We start from the raw sequence: 22,218 nt of genomic DNA, 5'->3' as shown, positions 1-22,218 counted from the left end.
GTGCGTCAATAAAATACTGCCTTCATACAAGCTTTAACCCTGCCCACTGATGACAAAAAAGTATTATTTTTCTGAGGTTTGCCAAAAAGTGATTTAATGGTCTCAAATAAGCGTAGTTTACTCATAATCACAAACCTGTTGTTATTAAATGAGACACGTTCTGGGTATTAACTACTTCTACTGAGCGTGCGCACAACTCGTGTTCACTAGAGCTGAAAGTGTCAGGCTTTTTTTTCCTAGCATGGTGAATATGTACATGATGTTGGGATGGCGGGCTCACTCATAAACACGCATGTAAGGAAAAAAGAGTGGATGTTTCAGTGCTTCAACTTTAATATTGGTCTTTCTTTTCCTCCAACACTCATATCTACACTATTTTCCCGCAAGCTATTCCGGAGAAAAGTGAGATCCAACCAAATATCTCCATTTCAAATGACCTCTGTTTGCAGCTATTACCATCCATTGTGTGCAAAAGAGTCGAGTGTTATTAAGGTAGTGCAGCGGCGTCTTTTCATCACAATACAACTTTATACCGTATAGAGAACACAATGCTAAAGAGGGGTGCTAAATCACATGAAGAGCATCTGAGTCGGTAATTGATCAATTGATTGGATATTATCATTTCACTAACGGTGGACCGTTATCACCCGTGCTCTCCTCAGTCCAGTCTTATTTACCAGTGAGCTTTCGCGGAAGTCGTGTGCCTTCGTCACCTGTCTGATGTGGCTTACCAGAAAGTTACGAAGGATCCACCAATAAGTTGGTACATTACATCCGTTGCTACCATATTTCGCCGCTGCTATATATTTCTCACTGCATTGAAAACAATTCAGGAACTTATTGTATGACTGTTCTACTTAAACTAACAGCTCTGGCTCGTCTGTCAATTGACACACACCTTTAATTAAGCTTATCTCCTGCACTAATCGCGGTATCCATTTATCAAATGTGCCAAGTCATTTAACAATCAATTATTGTCTATAAAATCTTTGACATTCATTCGCAGTTCTAGCAGTAATCAGTTTGACTCATTGGTGACTGAGTGACAAACGTCTTTCTTGAATGCATCTTCTTTGCTCCAACAGCCCGGAGGGCGTGCACTACCCAACAAATTTCACGGCAACAGACGGCAGTAGTGCAGCACCACCCATACCGCCGCATCATCGTTTTCCAATCCTCTGTAGCAGCAGAAACCCAACATCTTTCTTACAACCAAACTTGGACTACCCCACCCCGGATTACAATTTCAGCCCGACAATGTTTCCCCAGCCTAGAGCCGATCTGATTGCGTTAGAATGAGGAACTTCGCCGGCAAAATTTCATCATTCCATGCCACCATCCGCCGCTGCTGTTGCTGCAGCATTTTTCCACCAATTGTAGCAGTCGGAACTTGGCATCCACATAATTACAGACCGAGAACCAAAGACCTACTCCATATTACATTTCTGATATACTTGGAGTATGGGATCCAACTGTTAATGAAAAACATCACCATCATCATCATCACCATCATCGCAGTGAAACAAAATGTTTAGAAGGACTCAGCAATTCCTATACAGCTTTTACCAAAAGTCAACTGCAATGGTATGGACAATGATTCAGAGAAGTTGATCAATAGAATTGGACTCAAAGAACCACTCGATGAGCTGGTAACAAATGGAACAGAATCTGAACCAACAGACCATCCGTGCGATAAAGGCGCCGATTCGACTCTCAAAGATTCCGGTGGTAAGCTGAATTTTCACCATTATCATTAAGATTAGGATTTTAAAAGTTTTGTTATTCCATAATAAATTAATAATTATATAATCGCCACTAATACATGTTTAACTTCTTAATTGAAATATTATTGTATTGTATACTAGTAATAATTATAACCTGTTTTTAAAATATTTTTGTGTGTGTGTTACCTCTATAACTTTGATACGTCAACTTGTAAAGTTTCCTCTTAGACGGTACCAGTACCGATATTTGCGAAATGTTTGATTTTCCTGAGTCGGTGTAAAATTGATCAAATTAGCAGCGAATTGTGAACTATTTACCTTATATTCCTATTGTAGTAAGTTAATTCATACATCAAGATGCAATAAACTGATAAAGCATTAAACTTTCAAGAGCATCCATGCAAGGTTCTTACACAATGAAGATATTGCTAAATACCTGTCTCAAACCTTGAGGCGTTTTGTGTTATATATTTACCTGGACACTAACATACTGTCCCGCTAGGGTTGATTGTTGCTTGGATGAGAGTGTGAAGCTATTAACACCACATCATTGAAGCTTTTAAAACACCTTTCTAGTGATTTGAACACAAAGGTTTCAACCTGAAGATGACAAGTTTTCGGAAGGCATAAGAAGACCTACCCGAAGCAAGATTGAAAGTAACAAAACATTACAATAGAAATGCATCTATTTCTTAACCAATTTATAGGCTCACACGTTGTCGATGGCTATTGGATAATTGATGGCGGCAAAGAAAATAAGGACAATTAAAATGATCTTAAAAACCTAATATTTGACCATTTTTAGGATCATTATTGTGAAAAACTGATAACGTGATCATGATAATTTCAAGTAGTTATTGTATCTGGAGTAGCATTGGCTAGGTAGTTTATCACTTCTTTCTTAGAGCAAGGTTAAAATTAAATTAAACATTTCCTCACAATGATTCTGATATGGAACATAATATTTTACTAATAAGATCTCTTTTAAATAAATCTAAACGTTTTTCATAGAAGCCACCGTTTAAATTAAAAATTGCAAACATTCACCGTTATACACGTCATTTGAAAAAACTTCCTTTGAAATTTAAGCCCAAGTTTTCTGCTATAAAGCATTTATATTCTGTACTTATTTTCAGCGCCGTCAAAAATTTAAAATGTGTTAAATGTTTTCCTAATTTTTTGTTCTCAAGACCTAAACAGCCAGCCTTAAACTTTTAGTCAAACTGAACATTTTTAGACAATTATTTAGATTATTTCCTCTTAGATGCCTGCTTATAATTCTTAATCTTTTCTAAAACTCTTGTTACTCTCAAACTTTCTCAAAGACCAACTTGGGTCCCAATAATTTTCCATCAATTGCCCGCTTCATTAACATCATTGAATGGCTAGTTATATTGGGGGTAACGACCGGAGTCCAATTGGTAATACTAATTTGTTCACGAACCAGGCAGGATGGTCACTATATCCACCTTAATAACGAGCTACCGAATTCCTCATAGTCACCTGCTTAACCCCCTAAACAATCTCATCTCTTAACGCCAATATGGTTGCTATGGTAACGTATTGCCACGATGAGAGATGAGAAATGTATAGAAAAGATCCCGAATTTGGTCCACATCATCAATGATTTTAGAATCATGATGAGCTGTCATTTATAAAGAGATTTCTTGTAACTTCACGTAATTATGTTTCGACAAATATTTCTTAATTTTTCTCTTCAATTTTATCAAACATCTTAAATGAATTTGCCACTTAAGTTCATCATATAAAGTCATCGTGAAACTTAATTGATTAGCGTTTCCAATCTTGACGCGGAAAAATAATCCAGATTTGTTACAGAATGATCTATGCATTGTGTGATTATGACACACGGATATCAAAAACGAACCTTTCTCTTTAAACTCTCATGATATCAAGGTGCTTTAATTGCCACCACTCACCACAAATCATCCACTGTATTTGACCATAACCAATGCCTAATCACTTTATATGGACTCTCCTAGCGAGGAATCACTTTTCTTGACATAACACATGCCCTTTGTCAGTATTTGTCCCAAGTTCATGCCCATTGGTTCTTGGCAATGACCCTGGTAAATAATGATCCGTAACTCAGCGCCAGATCACATATTTGAGCTCAAAGGGTCTCATAACTGACCATATCGGAAAGGTTCATTTACTTCAATTTTGTGGCACAATAAGGTACAAAAATGTCCTATACTTTTAACCCTCAAATTTTAGTTGCTTATGTTTTGTCAAATATTTGCTTACAGTTTCAAAAAATATGAGAATCGTGTTTTTTTTAAAGATTACACCTAGAATGAGTCTTCATTCAAACAAGATCCTGGTTTGAATGGCCTTTGATGAGATACCCATTACACTCTAAATAAAAAAAATAGTTAAAAAGTTTACCCAACATTATAATCTTGAATCTTTTAGAATCAGCAATATTCTTAGAACCTTTACCATATTTACAACACTTGGTGAACTTGAATGCAATTGTTGTAAGCAGCAGGGGTACCTCTCAATTTCAGATAATTGCAGCTAAAATTCACCTGCCATCCCTTTTAACAAGCCTATTAACACTACCCACCGGACATACTTCATAATAATAATGACCGGGCAGAAAAGAACAACACAACACTGTGTTTGTGTCAAATTTTGTATAGTAATCATAACTTTAACCAACCATCGACAATTGTCAATTAACGTAACAAATTGGCTATGTCAATGAACTCAAGAAAGGATCGACTTTTAATTGAGGAGACCGGCTGTGATTCAAGAAACTATTAGGCAAAAACTTATCACTTATTAAACAATTTCATATTGTCTAAGTGTTTAGATTCTACCTGCCACACGCCGCCATTTACTGTACACTATGGGCTAAATTGGTAAACAAGTATGAATAATTTATATATATTTGATACCAATTCATTCATGTATTTATTTGCTGATGTGGAAACAATTATTTTGGTACTAATTCATTCATGTACTTATTTGGTGATGTGGAAACAACCAACAAATGATTTTGTTATATATCACACTGCATGGTATAACACAATTATATACGCTACAATTTTTTGAAGTGCATCATTGTTCATTGCACCGAAAATTTGCACATGCAGTATATAAATTGGTTCAGACATTACAAAGAAAAAAGGCAATTAACTTTCCTATTCACTAACTATGTATCATAGTTTCTTCAAATCGTTTTTACTCGAAATCTAACTTGCATTTTGACATCCCTAAATAGTTAGTACCAATCCTGCCAAAATATGCATGCTTAAAGAAGAAGCCCAATATCATATTTTCATATAATGTTGGCTTATTTTACTGCACAACGTTTAATATACTGCTGCTTACTTTGAATGGAAAGTACTTTAAATTTTAAATTGCCTATTTGATTTTCACATCAGTCTCAAGTGTACCAAAAATAAAGTCATCATCATATTAACCATCTTTAGTAAAGTGTTCATGTTAGATTATGTTGCACATCTCTATAATGCTCAATATTTCAACGATGTCATATAGACGGTTCCTGTCTATAATGGTCATAATGGTGATATGTATTACAGGTACATTTATGAAGTGAATCTATCACTAAGTCTTATATTTTGGTGGGTGTCCGGTCATTAATTCCTCATAATATCACAAAATCGATCAAAATCTGTCACCAATTATTGCTAATATGTCTCCAAATCTACTTTTTGAAGAAAAGTGATACGATTTAGTTGCCCATTCTGCTACGGTTCAATATCAAACTTATATCAGCAGTACAATTGATTCGTTGATATATAGGCTGTGGTGATTAAGTCCGATTTGACTTGCTTTTCATGACACCCTTCTTGTCCATGTCTGTCATCACTTTACATCACGTGATATACTATTAGTAATACTGGGTTCAGATTCAATTTTAACTAATATACAAAGATCAAATTAAGCTTGTTGAATAATCATAAATAATATCGTAATGAATCGCCTTAAGAGCAATCTATTTTTAATGGCACGAACGTGTCATAGACTGGAAGTCTTTCAAGCCTTGTCTTGAGAAAGTTATTTTAATGGTCCAATTAAGAGAGATAATAGTCATATATACATGTACAACAAATGTGACTGAGATAGAGGTACATAAGCGTGATGTGTTCAACCAACGAAGAACAAAGCCATACGTGACTTTAGGCATACGTGACTTTAGGTCTAATCACACCAAACGCTTCACATATGTGATCATAGGGGTATTTAAAGATAAAAGTTTCTTATCTATAACAGATTAGTGGTATTTCAACTTTTACATGTTGTAGTTATAAGACTTCTTCTGCTACTAATTAGTTCTACAAGTATAATTATAACAGTTGCTGCAATTTTGAATTTGAAATATCATGATTATAAGATATCAGTCCTTATCAGAACTTGTGGCTGAATGGGCAGCGCAGATGGGGTAAATTGTTACTACTTAATTCAAAAAAATTGTGTTCAAGGCTTGAATCTAAACTTTTGTAAACTAATAATATATTATTATAGTATTCAACAATCAATTGATTGAAACACAGATTCGTTTGTTAATTTCAAATGAAGATTGTTCCTAAAAGACTTGTGGCGACCACGTCCACTTAATACTCGTGTTCATATCGATGATAAACTGTTTCATCGATGTCGGAATCCTTCAAACCCGTTTTCTGGTCAGTTGGTGTGTATATACAAATATACAACTATTGAAAAGTATCGAGCAAGTTATGAATATCTATCCAAACCTTTTACTTGTGTCAATATTTAATCTTAAACGAATGCAAAATTTGTTTGCAAATAAAACCACCCTAAACGTCTTCAAATCCACTTGAGCTATAAATCGGGACAATATACTCAATTGTGTATCTTTATTTTGTACTATTAAATGTCCATTTACAGATGAAGATAAGCTTGGCTCCAAGACAGAAAGAAATAGCCAAAAACGTAAAAGTCCTAAAGATGAAGAGGAAGATAATAAAGACAAGAAAAAGAAAGCCAGAACGACCTTTAGCGGCAGACAAATCTTTGAGCTAGAGAAACAATTTGAATTGAAGAAGTACTTATCTGCAAGCGAGCGAGCAGAGTTGGCTACGCTGCTCAATGTCACAGATACTCAGGTAGGTTTTGTGCCAAATAGTCTCACTTATGTGGCGGAGTTTAAGAATCTGCATTTAATAAGCTAATTCTAAAGCAGATATCTTCAACTTCTGAGAACGAGTTTGAATGCTTTAAACCTAAATGTAAGGTCCCGTGTAAGGTACACTCTAAATTTCAAGGATTTAAAAAATAATCCTAACTGAGGGATTGTGATTAGGGACCAATAGATTTAGAATTAAATATTACACATTTAAAATCAAATCTTTAAGATTAAAAATTCAAATCTATAAGATTAATTTTAAATCTGAAATTGATTGGTCCCTAATTACAATCCCAACGATTTATTTTTAAATCCTTGTAATTTAGAGTGTATACAGGTATTATAAGGTAAGGATTGTTATCCCTTAAAACGAACTGCACCTTCTGCACCTCAGGAGTTTCGAATGTAGTTAAATTAGCCAAACTATTCATTTAATTAAATTGGACTTGGATGAATGGATGTTATATTTAAAATACTGTTTTTTCTGATCAGCTATTAAAAAAAACACGACATATATCATGAAATTATGACAAACTGTTGAAGAAACTAAAACTAAAATTAGAGCTACTGATATTGTCTGTATATAGTGAGTTGAGTTCTAAAGGTACCGATTTTATTCCAATAACTCAATTGTGATAATCAAATAATTAATTGTGTTGAAGAAAGGCACGAATTAATTTCAAGAATAAGGGAACTAATTACATCAAATTACACAATTAAGACACTTATCGACGGAAGCAATGTCTGGTGAAGCCTCATTATTGTTATCTAATTAACACATTTAATAAGCTTCTGACGGAAACTGCATTTCTGCTCTGATATTGAGACTTCCTTTCGTAATAATTCATATCATATTTTTGATCCTATACATATGTAGTTATACTTCAGTTCTAGTCAGTCTGAACATAGTCTATGAAAGGTACATTTTCGGGTGTACAAAGTACTTTTCCCGCAATGAAAGAAAGGCATGGTTAACATGATTATTGACAAAAACGTTTTTAATTGTTGTAATCACAGTTAATGCATTTGTATAATACTAGAATGCAACACCGGTCCTCTTGTTTGAACAAAATGTTTGCGTAGACAATGCCTGTGATTATACCACTCATTCAATTATATGACCATCATGCAGCATCATTATTATTTAAATATCACTACAATGGTAATTTGCTACAAATTAATTTTAATAATTTCAAACGGCACTTTAGTGAAAAGACAAACATTTATATGTTTCATATTTTGGATCATATGCATTAGGCTATACAGTTTTAAACTCAGACTAGACTTCAGTTAGTCTGCATTTGGCTGAAGTAGTTTACTTTCATTTTATTACACGTATAAATATGCAATTTTATAGGCTACATATTATTACAGTTTTGCCATGTTTAAGATGTACAGCAAGTATCTACCGTATAATGTAATTAATAACGCCAATCGTAATCGTGTTAATTATCACTATGTCAAAGTACCAGTTGTCAGAGCCACGCCCAGACACACAGGCCAGAAGCGACATTGAAAATTACAGGAGTCGCTTTTGACACAAGTTCTGAACTCTTGGTTCAGAACTTAACATGCTTTAATGAATAATTCCAGTAAATCAATTCAATACAATGTTCAGTTTCAATCGCTATTTTGATTTATACATATGCATTTTTACGACTATACTGATTGCTTTTTAAAACCAAATAAAGAAAAGACAATTAGTGTATCAAAAGTGTCTTTTGTAATTGTTAATGTCGCTTCTGGTCTGTGTATCTGGGCGTGGCTCTGACAACTGGTACTTTGACATAGTGATAATTGATTGGTACACGATTGGGGTTATTAATTACATTACACTATAGATACTTGCTACACATCTTAAAAGCTCTTAAACATGGCAAAACTGTAATAATATGGCAATGGATGGGATCAGTAAGTAAACTGGTTTTCCTTATAATTCGAATGAACAAAGCAAATGTTTAACAATTATAACAACATGGTTATTTTATTGACAAAAACGTTTTTAATTGATGTAATCACAGTTAATGCATTTGTAATATACCAAAATGCAACGTCGGTCCTCTTGTTTGAACAAAAACTTTGCGTGGACAATGACTGTGATTATACACAACCACTCCTTCAATATGACCATCATTCAATATCATTATTCAAATATTATCACAATGGTAATTTGTTACAATTTGCAATAATTATCTTTAATAATTTTATACGACACTTAAGTAAAAAGATAACCATTAAGTACATTCATTTGAATATAGTTTATACTTAGACTAGACTTCAGTTAGTCTGACATAGGCTATGAAAGGCACCTTTTGGATGTACAAATTACTTTTCCGCAATGAAAGAAAATATCAAATACTAAATGATCAAGTTCTGAACTCTTGGTTCAGAACTTAACATGCTTTAATGAATAATTCCAGGTGATAAGTAATGTTCAGTTTTCAATCGCTATTATGATTTATTCATGTTTATTTTTACTGTTTGCTTTTTTAAAACCAAATATCAAGAAAAGAAAATTAGTGTTTCAAAAGTGTAACTTTTAATGTCGCTTTTGGCCTGTGTGTCTGGGCGTGGCGCTGACAACTGGTACTTTGACATAGTGATAATTAAGACGGGTACACGATTGGCGTTATTAATTACATTACAATGTAGATTTACTTGCTACACATCTTAAACACGGCAAAACTGTAATAATATGGCAATGGGTGGGATCAGTAAGTAACTTAGTCTGTTTTATCCTTATAATTCGAATGAACAAAGCAAATGATAGCAACATGATTATTGACAAATACGTTTTTAATTGCTGAAATCACAGTTAATGCATTTGTAATACTAATGCAACGTTGGCCCTCTTGTTTGAACAAAAGGTTTGCGCAGACAATGACTGTGATTATACACTACCACTCATTCAATATGACCATCATTCAACATCATTATTCAAATATCATCACAATGGTAATTTGCTACAGATTAATTTTAATAATTTTATACGGCACTTAAGTGAAAAGACAACCATTAAGTACATATAGCCTATATTGACCTAGTTCCTAATATCAAGCGTGTTTTGTTTTCAAAGATTTCATAGTACTAGTATTATTACTACCCTCGTAAGTAGCAATTTCCTATATTTAATTTCAAGTAAGACTTTCGTGCGCTCAGATCGCAGTTTCATTAGCGCATCTCATCTTTCTGATTCAATTTTGGATCCACTCTTCAGAAGGTAGTTGTCAACTAAACTGGTCGCACACACATTAATAACTAGGCCAGACTTGCTCCTTGGAACAACTAAAGCAGTAATAGGGCGTGTCTATGCCGTTTGGCGCACACACATATTCTAAGAGCATAAAAAGTCAACAAGTCTTGGATCGATCATGATACATCTAGTCCGATGATAATATTGTTAAAGTGGATAGTTTAATGGGTTTGTCATACTTAGGGTCGATCGTGGCTATTGCTAGAGTATCTATCTACCTGTCTGTTTTAAGGCCGCTAGCCTACCTCCGAACAAGTGAACGATGAATATATCGGATGGTAAATGAGTAAATTGCCTATCGAGGGTGGTACTTTCGTGTTGAAATAACATAAACAACTAGCTAAAAGCCTCTAAGTAGCGTCACTATCCCTCTAACAAAACGTTTGATAGAATGCTTCAAATTTGCTCCTGTCTTCCCATATACGTGAGAATGACATGGGCGACTAGTAATACGATGAGTCGTCTGCCCGGCGCAGAATCACGAATGCTCACTGCTCCTTCCCGCCAGAAAATGTTGCAATGTGTATAATTGCTATATCGTTTAATAAATATAAGAGTTGATGTTGTTCTTTGATATTTTCATGATAAATTGGCACATTGTTTGAAATAAATTAAGCAAGACTGAGTATTCAACAAAATGTTTATATTACCAAATATTCTAAAAGAAAGACATGACATATGACTTGGCCGACTACCTTTTGAAAAGATTGAAAACAATTAATGCAACATGTATGGTCTTATTTGTCTTGTCTGTTTTTCTTAATTAAACCTAATCTTATTCAAGATCATTGCGGTTTTAACAAAAATTAAGTTTGCAAATCTGCAGTAGGTCTAGTACTATTATCATAATTATATGTTTATTTACATGTATATGTATAATATGCAATATAACCAATAACCTAATAATTTGCTTACATACAAATAGCGTACACGCTCGGTTCTTTTTATAGCATGTATGTGGAACATTGGCACTGGGTATACATATCTTTATCTTTCATGTCAGGGAAAATGTATCTGATATCGCCTTTTGAAAACCTTAAATATGTGAAATTATTTTGTGTAATATGTAAAGCGGATTCAGAACATAATTTATGTAAGAATGCAGCTGCATATATAGTAGTGTCGTCTGGTATTATTTTTATAAGTTAAAGAAAAACTATGCGCCTCAAGAAACAACCACGGTATCTCAAACTAAAATGCTATCGAAACTCGATCGAGAGTGGGTACAGTACTTATCTTCCGTCAAATGCTGGAGCACAGCACAGCATTAAGGTATTTTTAGAACATTTTCATATTTCGAATGAGTGTTCTTATAATGATGACGATTAAAAAAAGATATGAACATGAATATTTTGAACACAGCAACAATTACTTGCACCAATTGCCTCTTTAAAATGTTCGATATATCTACTTTATCCAGCAATGACTTGACAGTGTAACAATTTGTTATCTGAAAGTAGCCAAGTTAACTGTATAATAGGTGTAGTTGAACGAGTTGATTGACAATTAGCTTGCTAATGATAGACAAACGTGTAGGCCTGATGGGCCCAACAAGTGCTGTGGCACGGTCAATTACCTAGACAATATTGTAATTAATTGCATAAGCAATCACTACATCCAACTCTGATATAGCCATCTTGGAAAGCTAATACTTTGCTCGCCGTATCGTAGGGTTCATGTTCAAAATTCAACCATTTTAAAAATTCTTGTAAAAATTGAAAGATATTTAACAAACATTTGAGCTGAAACAATATTACTAAGATGTTTAGATTTAATTCTCCTTTTCATGTATTTTTGTAAGTGATTACGAAAGACAGGTTGACAAATTCTCATGATTGTGATAACTATAAAAAAAAAAAAAAAAAAGGCGGGAAAGGGTTAACAAAAGAATATATTTATACGCTTGCATGGTGACATGGCGGCCGCGCGGTTAGTGCTATTTTGGTGTGTTTCAAGTGTTTCATAGCTTATGCACGCAATTCCTTGGATATTAATGCAAAGAATCACAACCTTAGCTATTGGAGCAAAGAAAATTGCTAGTGTTTCACCTCACTTGAAATTAAGTATATGGAAATGAACAGTCCAAAGTTGACTTGTATTTCTATGGGTTTCGGAACTCGGTTAATGATGTGTAAAGTTAAGTATCACCACAAGAACAGTGAGTAGTAAATTCCGCATAATTATGCTAAGTTCCGGACAATATTATGGCAAACTTCTTCATGCAAGATAGACAATTGTTGACACATAGAGGTTACAGCAAAAAGATATGATAAAGATAAGATAATAATGTACTATAAAAAATTCGGTTTAGTTAATTACGCAAACATTAGACAATGTTGTGGTAATCAGAATGTTTCCTATGTTACACATTACTCACGTTGTTTGTGTAAAATTAAAAACCAATTGTCGTTCAATTGACTGTTACAAAAATTAACCACTAGTTGAAGGTCGTTTCATGGCCCAATCTGCATGATCTGCATTAACCATAAAACTATCCGCCACAATTGGTATTAACTGATATATAACGTGTTATTGTTTTATATCAGTTAATACTAAAGATTTAGCAAGTTGTTACAGATACAATATCTTCAGCTATTGCTTCTTCAGCGATTGCTGAAAATTTGAAATGGTTTGAAACACGTAATTAAATGTTAGGAAATGTGCCAATAATGTCCTCTTTAGTAATTAGTGAATTTTGTTTATGAAAATGATTAAGAATTTCATATTTTGGATTAAACACGACTTTCGGACTTTCCCTAGTACTTAATGGTGCTCGGGTTGCTATTCTAATGACATTGAATATAGAGATATTTACATTAATGATTGATTTTTACATTGTTAATGTAATAATAATAATACTTAGTAGCCAATAATAAATCTAACCAAATAAAGTGATGCTATATGACACATGTGATTGAAGTTACATACCATTATTTGCTCTTACATGCTTACTCGGAATATACCTTTCATACATTAGTTGCCAATAAGCCAACTGTGATTGCGTTATAATGATTTAGACTGATGATTGTTTAAAATATTACATATCTCATTTATGGTTCACATGTATTAACTTGTTGTCCGATTTGTGAACACCGCGGTCGTACATCACCGCACACATGGCATTATATCAAACAAAAGACCATGTGACTGTACCTTAAAAGATCAAAGTAGTTATAATAGGGTGATATTAATTACTCCTGAAGCTTAATTTTAATAGCATAAAATTCAGACGATATTTTGATTCACGTATAAGTGCTTAATTGAAAATATAAAACATGTTTGATATCGAGTTACGTTACAAATGACCCTTCTACCTGCCTGTCACTGCCATTGACAACGGACGCTCTAAGGTACATTCATTCACGACTTGTATCCCTATTGTTGTGCTAAAATGGAGATCAGTTTTGCCAATGGCATACATGAACAGGCTTGTTACGTTAGTTTTTTTAGGACCAGTAAGTTACTGGCAATAACTTTAATAGGGCATATTAAAAGGTTATGTTTTGGACTCAGGCGTAGTTATTATGTAGGTACACGCTTCTTTATAAATTATATGAAATGACCATATTCATGATAATATAGATTGATTACATGCTAATGGATTTGAAGTTGCAACATGCGACGGGATGTCGAAAAACGCGACAAATCACGGCATCACCTTTGGCAATGATTGAAAACCATCAAAGCAAATTGATGTTCCATTGTCTATAAGATTAATTATTATTCGCTACTTGCATGGTTCCACCATTATGCACTATGTGCGGGGAGAACCTCGAACTGGCAGCATACATGAAAAGAAGACTTACGTAACCTTACACAGAATGTTATAACCATGATAACTGGTCCAATTCCCATTCATGTATGCTGTCAGTTCGAGGCTCTCCCCGCGCATAGTGCATAATGGCGGAACCATACAAGTAGCGAATGGACTCCTTTTTTCAGATACCAGAAACATTTGTTGATCATTAATATTTGAAAATATAAATGAATAATAAGCTTATTGCTGAAAACTTCAATACAATGTGTATGTATTTGAATACATTAATGTTTAACATGACTCGATGCTGATCTAATTCTATTCCGGTTAAGTCATGAGCCACGTTTTGAACATTTAGTTGATAAGTCTTCTCCACTTTTGAACAAAATCCTTTTAAAAACAAAGCGTTTGTCATGCAGATTTATTTACCATGTTTATCAAAGGATTTTGCATGGAGCACAGCCTACAGGTTCAAAAGGGAAAAGCCTAGATATTGTTTTTCCGCGCGCAGTGAACTTTCTTACGTTAACTTATGACTCACAATCCATTTACAGCTTCCTGCGTAAATTATATCATGTATAATGGGCAAAACATGGATGGTTTTCACACTAATGCTATCGCTGTCTATTTCATATACAATCATTTACCGCTATTTACGTCCGCCATTGATATCTTCACAGAAAACTACGTGGTAACTGGTTAGGAACATAATGCTGATTAATATTTAGATATAAATCAAAACTTAACAACATACATACAACATTATCATTTTTGTTTTTCTTTCTTTTCTGTTTCTTTTCCAAATAGGTTAAAATTTGGTTCCAGAACAGACGAACAAAATGGAAGAAAATGGAAGGCATTTCGAACGCAGAGGCAGCGGAACATAAAATTGGCGGTCCTAAACATATTGATACCATTAGACAAAAACAAGGCGAAGAAAATGGTAGTAATGTGAAGACGGAAAAGGGTTGTGACAAGAACGAGTCTGTAAATGTTTCTATCACAGACAAGAAAGACATAGCCATCACTGTTGATGATGATGACGACGATGATGATGACTCGGACATTGATGAGCAGACAACACAACCATTGCAACCACAACCACCTCAACCATGCCAACAATTAATACAAAGACCAGAAGAGAGGTACCCTGATGTACCTGATGTTGAGAGGAGGTTGACGCCTCCAGCACCACTTGTTGCCATGGTAACACCATCGCCGTTGTTACCAATTCATCCTCACAATGGTTGTGTAGTCTCGTCACCAGAGTCACAAGATCACTGCGCCCGTATAAATGACATTGATGTTATGAACGTTGCACCAAATAACACAACACCTGCACCATTATGTACGAGTTTGTCATCGTGTAATAATTCCGCTATGATGGAGTCATCATTATCAAACGAACTTCGGCCTGTGTCTAGTCATACCCCTGACCATCCTGTTCCTCCTGCTGTTGATGACACAATGTAGTACTATTTTTCTCCTATTAATGTAAGGACTTTCACCTTTGTCGAATTGGTTACTGTTAAAAACAATGTATGCCCTGAAACGCTTTTAACAGCTCCAAAGTGGAACTCTCTAATATTATATATCCGTTTCATTTTGCTTGCAGCTGAATATTGATATTTAAAAGGAAGTATAGTAGGGAGCAGGAAAGTTTACTTAACACTCGACGATTTTGCTTTTTCAAGTTCTTTTGGGGGTTGCGTATGGCACAAAGTCGTGTCTTGTAAGTCCACTTGGGAATGATGTACCAAGAGATAGCGAAAATTCACAAACAAGGTCGTGTACATAAGGGCACAATTATATACTCATTTTGCAAACACTTAAAGAAAATGGTTCGTCGGTCACTGCCAATGACCTATATAAATAGAATATAAATGTATTAGAGAATGTGAAAAGAAGAAGTTAGAGGCAATCCAAGTGCTCCCTTGTGTTTCGCCTGATTTATGGTTATTAAGGCTCGAATTTTCACAGCTAAAGGTTTTGGTGATAGCAAAGAGGTTCACTCAGTGCTATTTGTCAGGTTACTAAATTAGAAGTGACTAGCTAAGAGCTTATAGTTAACTCTCGTGAGCCGACTTGTGCCCGCCCGACCAGCCGATCGACCGCGCGCCCGATATTGTTAGATGCGCCGTTTAGATGGTGCAGAAAATGTGTGTCGTCCCCGCGGACTACTTGACTATAAGACAACAAGTGGTCGATGAATATATGCAGGAAGTCATGATGATGTTCCGTAGAGCTTAAGATAAAACAATAATATAAAAGAAATCTGCAAGGAAAGAGGAGAGTAATTATGAAATACAATGATCATCTCGTTGATTATATTGTATGTTAAGATGGAAATGTTGCACATATATTTGAGGGGCTCGTATGGGTAATGGCATGTTAATAGATCGGAGGAGCAATCCAAAATTAGAGCGACGCTACTAACCTTATGCTCTATAGGTGAGCTTTTAAATAAGAAGAATCAAATTGACATGCGCCCTAGCTGCTGGAGGAATGAACTAGTTTTTAGTTTGACTTGATTGCAGCAGATATGAGTGGTCCTTATAAAAAGAATTGATTCATGATATATCGGAATGATTCCCAAATCGGTGCAATGGCACGTGCACTACTTGTGTTTTAAACGCGGGCAGGTTACACGGCACAAAGTAAACTGAGCAGGGCTTTCTTTAAAAGGGCAAGCACGGGTTGTTACAAAACCACCAAATCAAAGGCAAAGCTAGGTATGTTTGTTTTAGTTTTAAAGAGGAAGCCCGCCAGAGTAATTCTTCTGGGGTGAACCAAACTTGCCTGGTTATCAAATTAATCAGTGTAAAGGTTATATCTGAATTTGACACGTGCTAATTGATGTTTTATTGTTATTGCACCAATTAGCACCTATCAAATTCAGAAATAACCTTGTCACTGATTAATTTGATAACCAGGCAGGTTTGGTTCACCTCAGAGAACTGCTCTGGTGAAATTGTTTTCCGAACTACAAGAGAAGAATATCCTAACTAATATATCAAGCGTATAATCTCTTATTTCAATTAATGCAATTATTGCTAATTAAAGTTATAGTCTTACCGCAATTTCTAATTTAAGAACTATTATACTAACGATTTCGTACAATCTTCCTTTGTGAAAAAAAGTTTGGAAAACGTACATCGCTAAGTATCATTTAGTGTACTTAAAAGAACAAATCACTTTAAAACTATACCTGCGGACGTAATTTAACTATTTACTTTGCTTGCTTTTAGCCAGACATTAGTTTACTAAGAGAGACTTTGGGAATACAGGACGGATGGACCCATTATTAATCTGTATGCTATCTTCTTATCATGACTACGTGACGACGATGGTGTGAGCGCAAGGGGTACACTTGTCAGTCCGAACCACCGTCAGTCCGAATTTTAGGGTTAGGGTCAACGTTCCTAACCTTAACCCTAACTCTAACTCTAACTCTAACTCTAACTCTAACTCTAACTCTAACTCTAACTCTAACTTTACTCTGACCCTGACCCTAACCCTAAAAATTCGGACTTGACGGTGGTTCGGACTGACGGTGTTTCGGGCTGACGGGGAGACCCCGAGCGCAAAAGGCGCTTCGCGCGTTACGCAATGGTCTGTATCTTGAACAAATGAACAAAATACCCAATAGACCAATCATGCCATTTAAGCTTAGCTGGACCTTAAATATGTACAAGTAGCTGACATGTGGAATGCATTAAGAACAGTAAAATCTAATGTTAAAATACCATTAGATATTAGAATAACTCCTCTTAGCTAACTTTAAGTATATTCCCATGGTAATTTCATGAAATACGTTTGATAGACACATATTTATTTTGAAACTCTGAACAATTTCTTACCAAAACTAAGTAACTCCCCTGACACACAAATAGACAAGAGGTTATTGCAGTTAGGTTCTTTGTGTTAAAGCTCTTCTTATTTTAGTATTTTTTCAGTTCAGTGTACGTGGTAAGAAGAGGCAATTAGTTCAGATACATTCGGGATAGCAAATATACTTGGATGCTACACGTACGAATCCATAGCACTATCAAAATAGTCGGCGTATGGTGGCCGTCTACTTGACTCCAATTTGGCACTTGATGCGAATTCCATATAGCCTGTGCAAACTTCTACCAGCTTTTTAAATACGCTTACCATCAACAAGATACTGATGATGTTGATGATGAACTCGGATATCATATTCAGACCTTCTTTAAGTGCTGATAGCTCGAGTGTTTCTTTTTTTGCGAGCTTGCTGAAAAAGAATGTGTTTTGTGATAGGAAATAAAATCTTAGAAACATATTGAAAGACGTGTTGGGAGTTTAAATGATTTGTGAGGTGAAAATTAGTATTGTCTGGCAGTTTATGGTAAGAAATTCATTCGCACCTTTTTAAGCAACTTGAATAATAAAATATCTGATCAAAATGACGATTAGAGTAACTAACCTGAATTCTATCCTGAATGAAGTAATTCCCATTTTCCTTTTCAAAACACATTAATTATAAGAATCTGGTGAGGATTTGTACGGAAAGTGATAATATCGAAGACATTATAGACTGGTATGTATTTTATTGATCGTGTTCATGGTGTTAAACAACTTCTAGCTTCATGATTCAATCTAAAATACAGCCGCACAAAAATGCGGCAATATTACGTAGAAAAAGTTCATATTCTAAAAAGTCTGCATCCCTGCATTTTGATCTGGCAACACTGTTTTTACTAGTAAATTTCAATTTTGAGTATAGACTAGTTTCGGTCTATTCTGCTTCTGTAAATAATGTGTTAAATTGTACCTAATTGGGGGCGGAACTCGGAAGCCTTCAGCGCCGTAAGTCCGCTGTCCCGCGCGCCGAAGAGTTTGTTTAAATAGTTAATACTCTCTGACTGAAATCAGCAGCGTGTTAATGTTATCTCTAAAAGCAATGATATTCAAAATCTTTTGCAGTAATGTTGTCATCAAATAGTCAAGATTGGAATAATAATAATATTCTTTTGACGAAATCAAAACTGCGTAGTAGACATTTACATCCTTGTGAAGTTATTGCACTAATAAGGAAATCCGAAATGATTTATGTTTTATTTGAAAGCAGTCATTATTATTGGTATGTTTAACAAACTATGAAAACAAATAAAACGGTTTTACATAAATCATGATATGATAATCAATATTGCAAGTATATTTTACAAATGTGTACGTTTTAATCATTCAACTTCTTAAAGCAGCATATTCTGATTTTTAGTCTCATTTCAAATATATCCACACTTGATACATCAACATTGAATCAATTTTCGAAATGTCAAGCTTTAAAAGTTATTTATTATTATACAGAATTGTTTCAATTACAAGTAAACAAAGAAGTAAAAAGAACACAATTGTGTGTGCCGCCGTTGTATGTGATGCACATGGCGCCGTATTATAGTGTGTATTACTTTTTTTACTATGTGGATTAATATTGAAATCGGAATATATCTTTAGAAAGTAACATTCAAAAACTAAAAGAAAAGTTTCTTTTGAATATTATATGACTAGACTAAATAGCAAAGCCTTCATACCAGATTTCTATTTCATTTGAAAATTTAGCATGTATCGTACATGTAAACAAATAAAGCACTTGTATGTCTTTCTCAAAGCAAAACATTAAAAAACAATATACTCACATCATTCTCAAAGAGTGCTTGTCTGGCAATGTTGAAGGTCTTTCCGTTACTCCCACAGAAATTGCAAATACTCTTAGAAACGTGTTCCAAGAATGCGGATTTTATGTAATTGTCTGTGAAGTTTGTACATTAGAGAATGAATTTGGAGAAAACCTTCTGATAATTACAAACACTCGCTGAGCAGCAAGACCTTCCCTCTAAGCTTTTAATCCGATAAGCTGATTATCTATTTGTTTTCATGAATTGGAAGACATTCTTTGATGTATTACTGAGCTCAATCATCTGAAATTACTGGAGCGTGAGCCACCCAGGCTGGTGGCTCAGCATAGTATTTTATTAACAGAAGGTTTTCTCCAAATTCGTTTCCTAATGAAATGAACGATTTCTAGAATAATGATTACTTTTAATATGGTTATATTGTTTTTTACAATCCTGTAACAATGGGGTTTTTCACTTAAAATCCACACTGTGGAAAATTTAGCTAAAGTCTTCCACAGAGGGAGTATGAGTTTTGAATAGAATAGATAATTGGGTAACTTCCATTTGAAATTCTCACTCCAGTTGTGGAAGATTAGGTAAAGTCATAATACAGTGGGAGTATAAGTTTCAAAATGATTAACCCTGGCCAATTACATTTGAAAAACATACTCCCCCTGTGGAAGATATTTCCAGAATCTTCCACAGGGGTAGTGTGGATTTCAATTGGAATAGTCCAATTGCACACATTTTGGTTTGGTTATCATTATAATCACATCGTCGTCATAGTTACCGAAATGCATACACTGGGATCTGTTTGTGTTTGGAAAGAGAAAAAACACCGACTCAAGAGTTTTACAACAAAAACAATTATTGTGAGCGTGTACACTAGGTGTTCATGTATAAAGTTTTATGGTTTATATATAGTTATAGTTATAAATATTCATGTAAAATATCGCTATTCCATGAAATGATGTACTTCTTTCTAATTTTTGTATGTAACGTGATCGAGCTGTGAAATAAAACATTATGATCAGAATTCGAATCTTGAATTGATATGTTGTCTTTTAGTTTTACGTCTTTCGTGTATTCTAGGCATGGGGAAAACACGTCTCATGCATAATCTAAAACAACTGTATCACGCACCTTTTGGAATTATTAGTACATGCCATATACTTTGTGCTGCGATCACATCGATCGTGGTGCAGAACTCAACGTGATCCAGTTGACATAAGGATAATCGGATACACGTAACACTTCGCTGACGAATTGGGCGCCCATTCCTTTTTTAAAGGATTTTTTTTTTAAATTTCTAATGACCTGATAACTGCCAAAATTACATGTTATGTAACTAAAGACTTCGCAAAAGTACACAGCCGTTACAAATGCGGATTATTATAGCTTCAGAACTATTAAACATATTCACATTTTAACGTAGGAAGATAGGTGGTTTATATACGCATTTTTATACCTCGTTCGCCCAATTTCGTAACATCACAGCAGTATTTTTAAAGAAAAAATCCCGAATTAAAAGTTGCACTTACAGCGATTAATGGTTAAACGCAGAGTGTAACATGAAAAAGCCACCACTATCTTAATCGCGCTGAATTCAAATAAATACAAGTTTTGGATTCAGTGGTTTTTTCTTTAAAAATACTGCTGTGTTGTTAGCATTGAACGAAATTGGGTGAATTAGGGATAAAAATGCGCGTACGTAAACCGCCTGCCTTTCTATGTAAAAATATTGTATTTGTAACGGCTGCATTACTTTTTGTGAAGTCTTATAGTATAGGACATTCACATGGATAAGCTTTGCCACAATCATTTCTTTTCAATGAATTGATGGATGGGTTTTTGATGGCCAAACAGAAACAATAGGTGCAAAATGACGAATGTTATCATCATATTTCACTCGACAGACGTATCAGTATACTAAAATCGTGTTAATCAAAAAAAGAAAAAAAATCAACCTCGATAACAACGCCACAGTTCAGTAATGGCTGCACGTATATTCTGATTACACTCCCGGATTACACTATTGCATGAGTAGAACTATAGTAATAACTCTTTTGTATTATGATTCATACCCAGGGATATCACGGATGTAATGAAACAACCACTTAATGCATTAATTTATGAACCATGTCTTCGTAGAATGAGATCGCTAGTTGGCGGAAATGGAGTATCATTTGGAGCCGACTTGTGACCGTTCTCTTATAAAATCTTCTATGTTTTACATTGGTCCAGGCCGCCGAGTAGCCTAGTCAGATTGGCAAAACGAGCTTGTGGGTTTCGAATGCTCCCATTTAATAGCCTTCCGTTTTACATTTATGGAGCGTCTTGTCGACCATTAGTTAGGGCGATGGATCGCAACCACGAGTACTGGTCGTGGAATTAAGTTCCCAAATTTAATGGTTTTGTTCTAAGTTTTCTAAGAGCAGAAAATGGAACCATTTAGTAGGATTGAGGAAGGAAAAGAGAATGAGGACAAAATTAAAGCACTAATCCTAGCCATTATTTCAAAACCACCCACTGACCTTACTTGAGTGCGTGTTTCTTATACACGTATTATAGTTTTATAACTAGCCAGGCTGAGCATAATTTCTTCAAATGCTCCAAAATTAAGCTTTAAGATATAGTTCAGTGCAGTTTTATAATAGGTAAGTGGCCTTACGTCATAAGTGTAATTAATGTGCGAGGTAGTTCAT

The 22,218-nt window shown here is 34.7% G+C and overlaps 1 protein-coding gene across 1 annotated transcript; it reads left to right on the top strand.

Annotated features, from left to right (window-relative positions):
• Positions 1–1,305: 1,305 nt before the first annotated feature.
• Positions 1,306–20,555, top strand: LOC140153898 (uncharacterized). The gene is made up of 3 exons (XM_072176665.1): positions 1,306–1,728; positions 6,627–6,844; positions 14,682–20,555. Exons 1-3 carry the CDS (start codon positions 1,587–1,589, stop codon positions 15,345–15,347), a joined length of 1,026 nt encoding a protein of 341 aa, XP_072032766.1. The 5' UTR covers positions 1,306–1,586; the 3' UTR covers positions 15,348–20,555.
• The last annotated feature ends 1,663 nt before the right edge of the window (positions 20,556–22,218 follow it).

This window comes from Amphiura filiformis, chromosome 1 (assembly GCF_039555335.1).
Source record: "Amphiura filiformis chromosome 1, Afil_fr2py, whole genome shotgun sequence".
NCBI lineage: Eukaryota > Metazoa > Echinodermata > Ophiuroidea > Amphilepidida > Amphiuridae > Amphiura > Amphiura filiformis.
This window is presented reverse-complemented; position numbering and strand designations above follow the sequence as displayed.

Coding starts and splice junctions, on each gene's coding strand:
- LOC140153898 (XM_072176665.1), top strand. CDS start 1,587: ATGGACAATGATTCAGAGAAGTTGATCAATAGAATTGGACTCAAAGAA. Junction 1,729..6,626: donor GACTCTCAAAGATTCCGGTG/GTAAGCTGAATT, acceptor GTCCATTTACAG/ATGAAGATAAGCTTGGCTCC. Junction 6,845..14,681: donor TCAATGTCACAGATACTCAG/GTAGGTTTTGTG, acceptor TTTTCCAAATAG/GTTAAAATTTGGTTCCAGAA.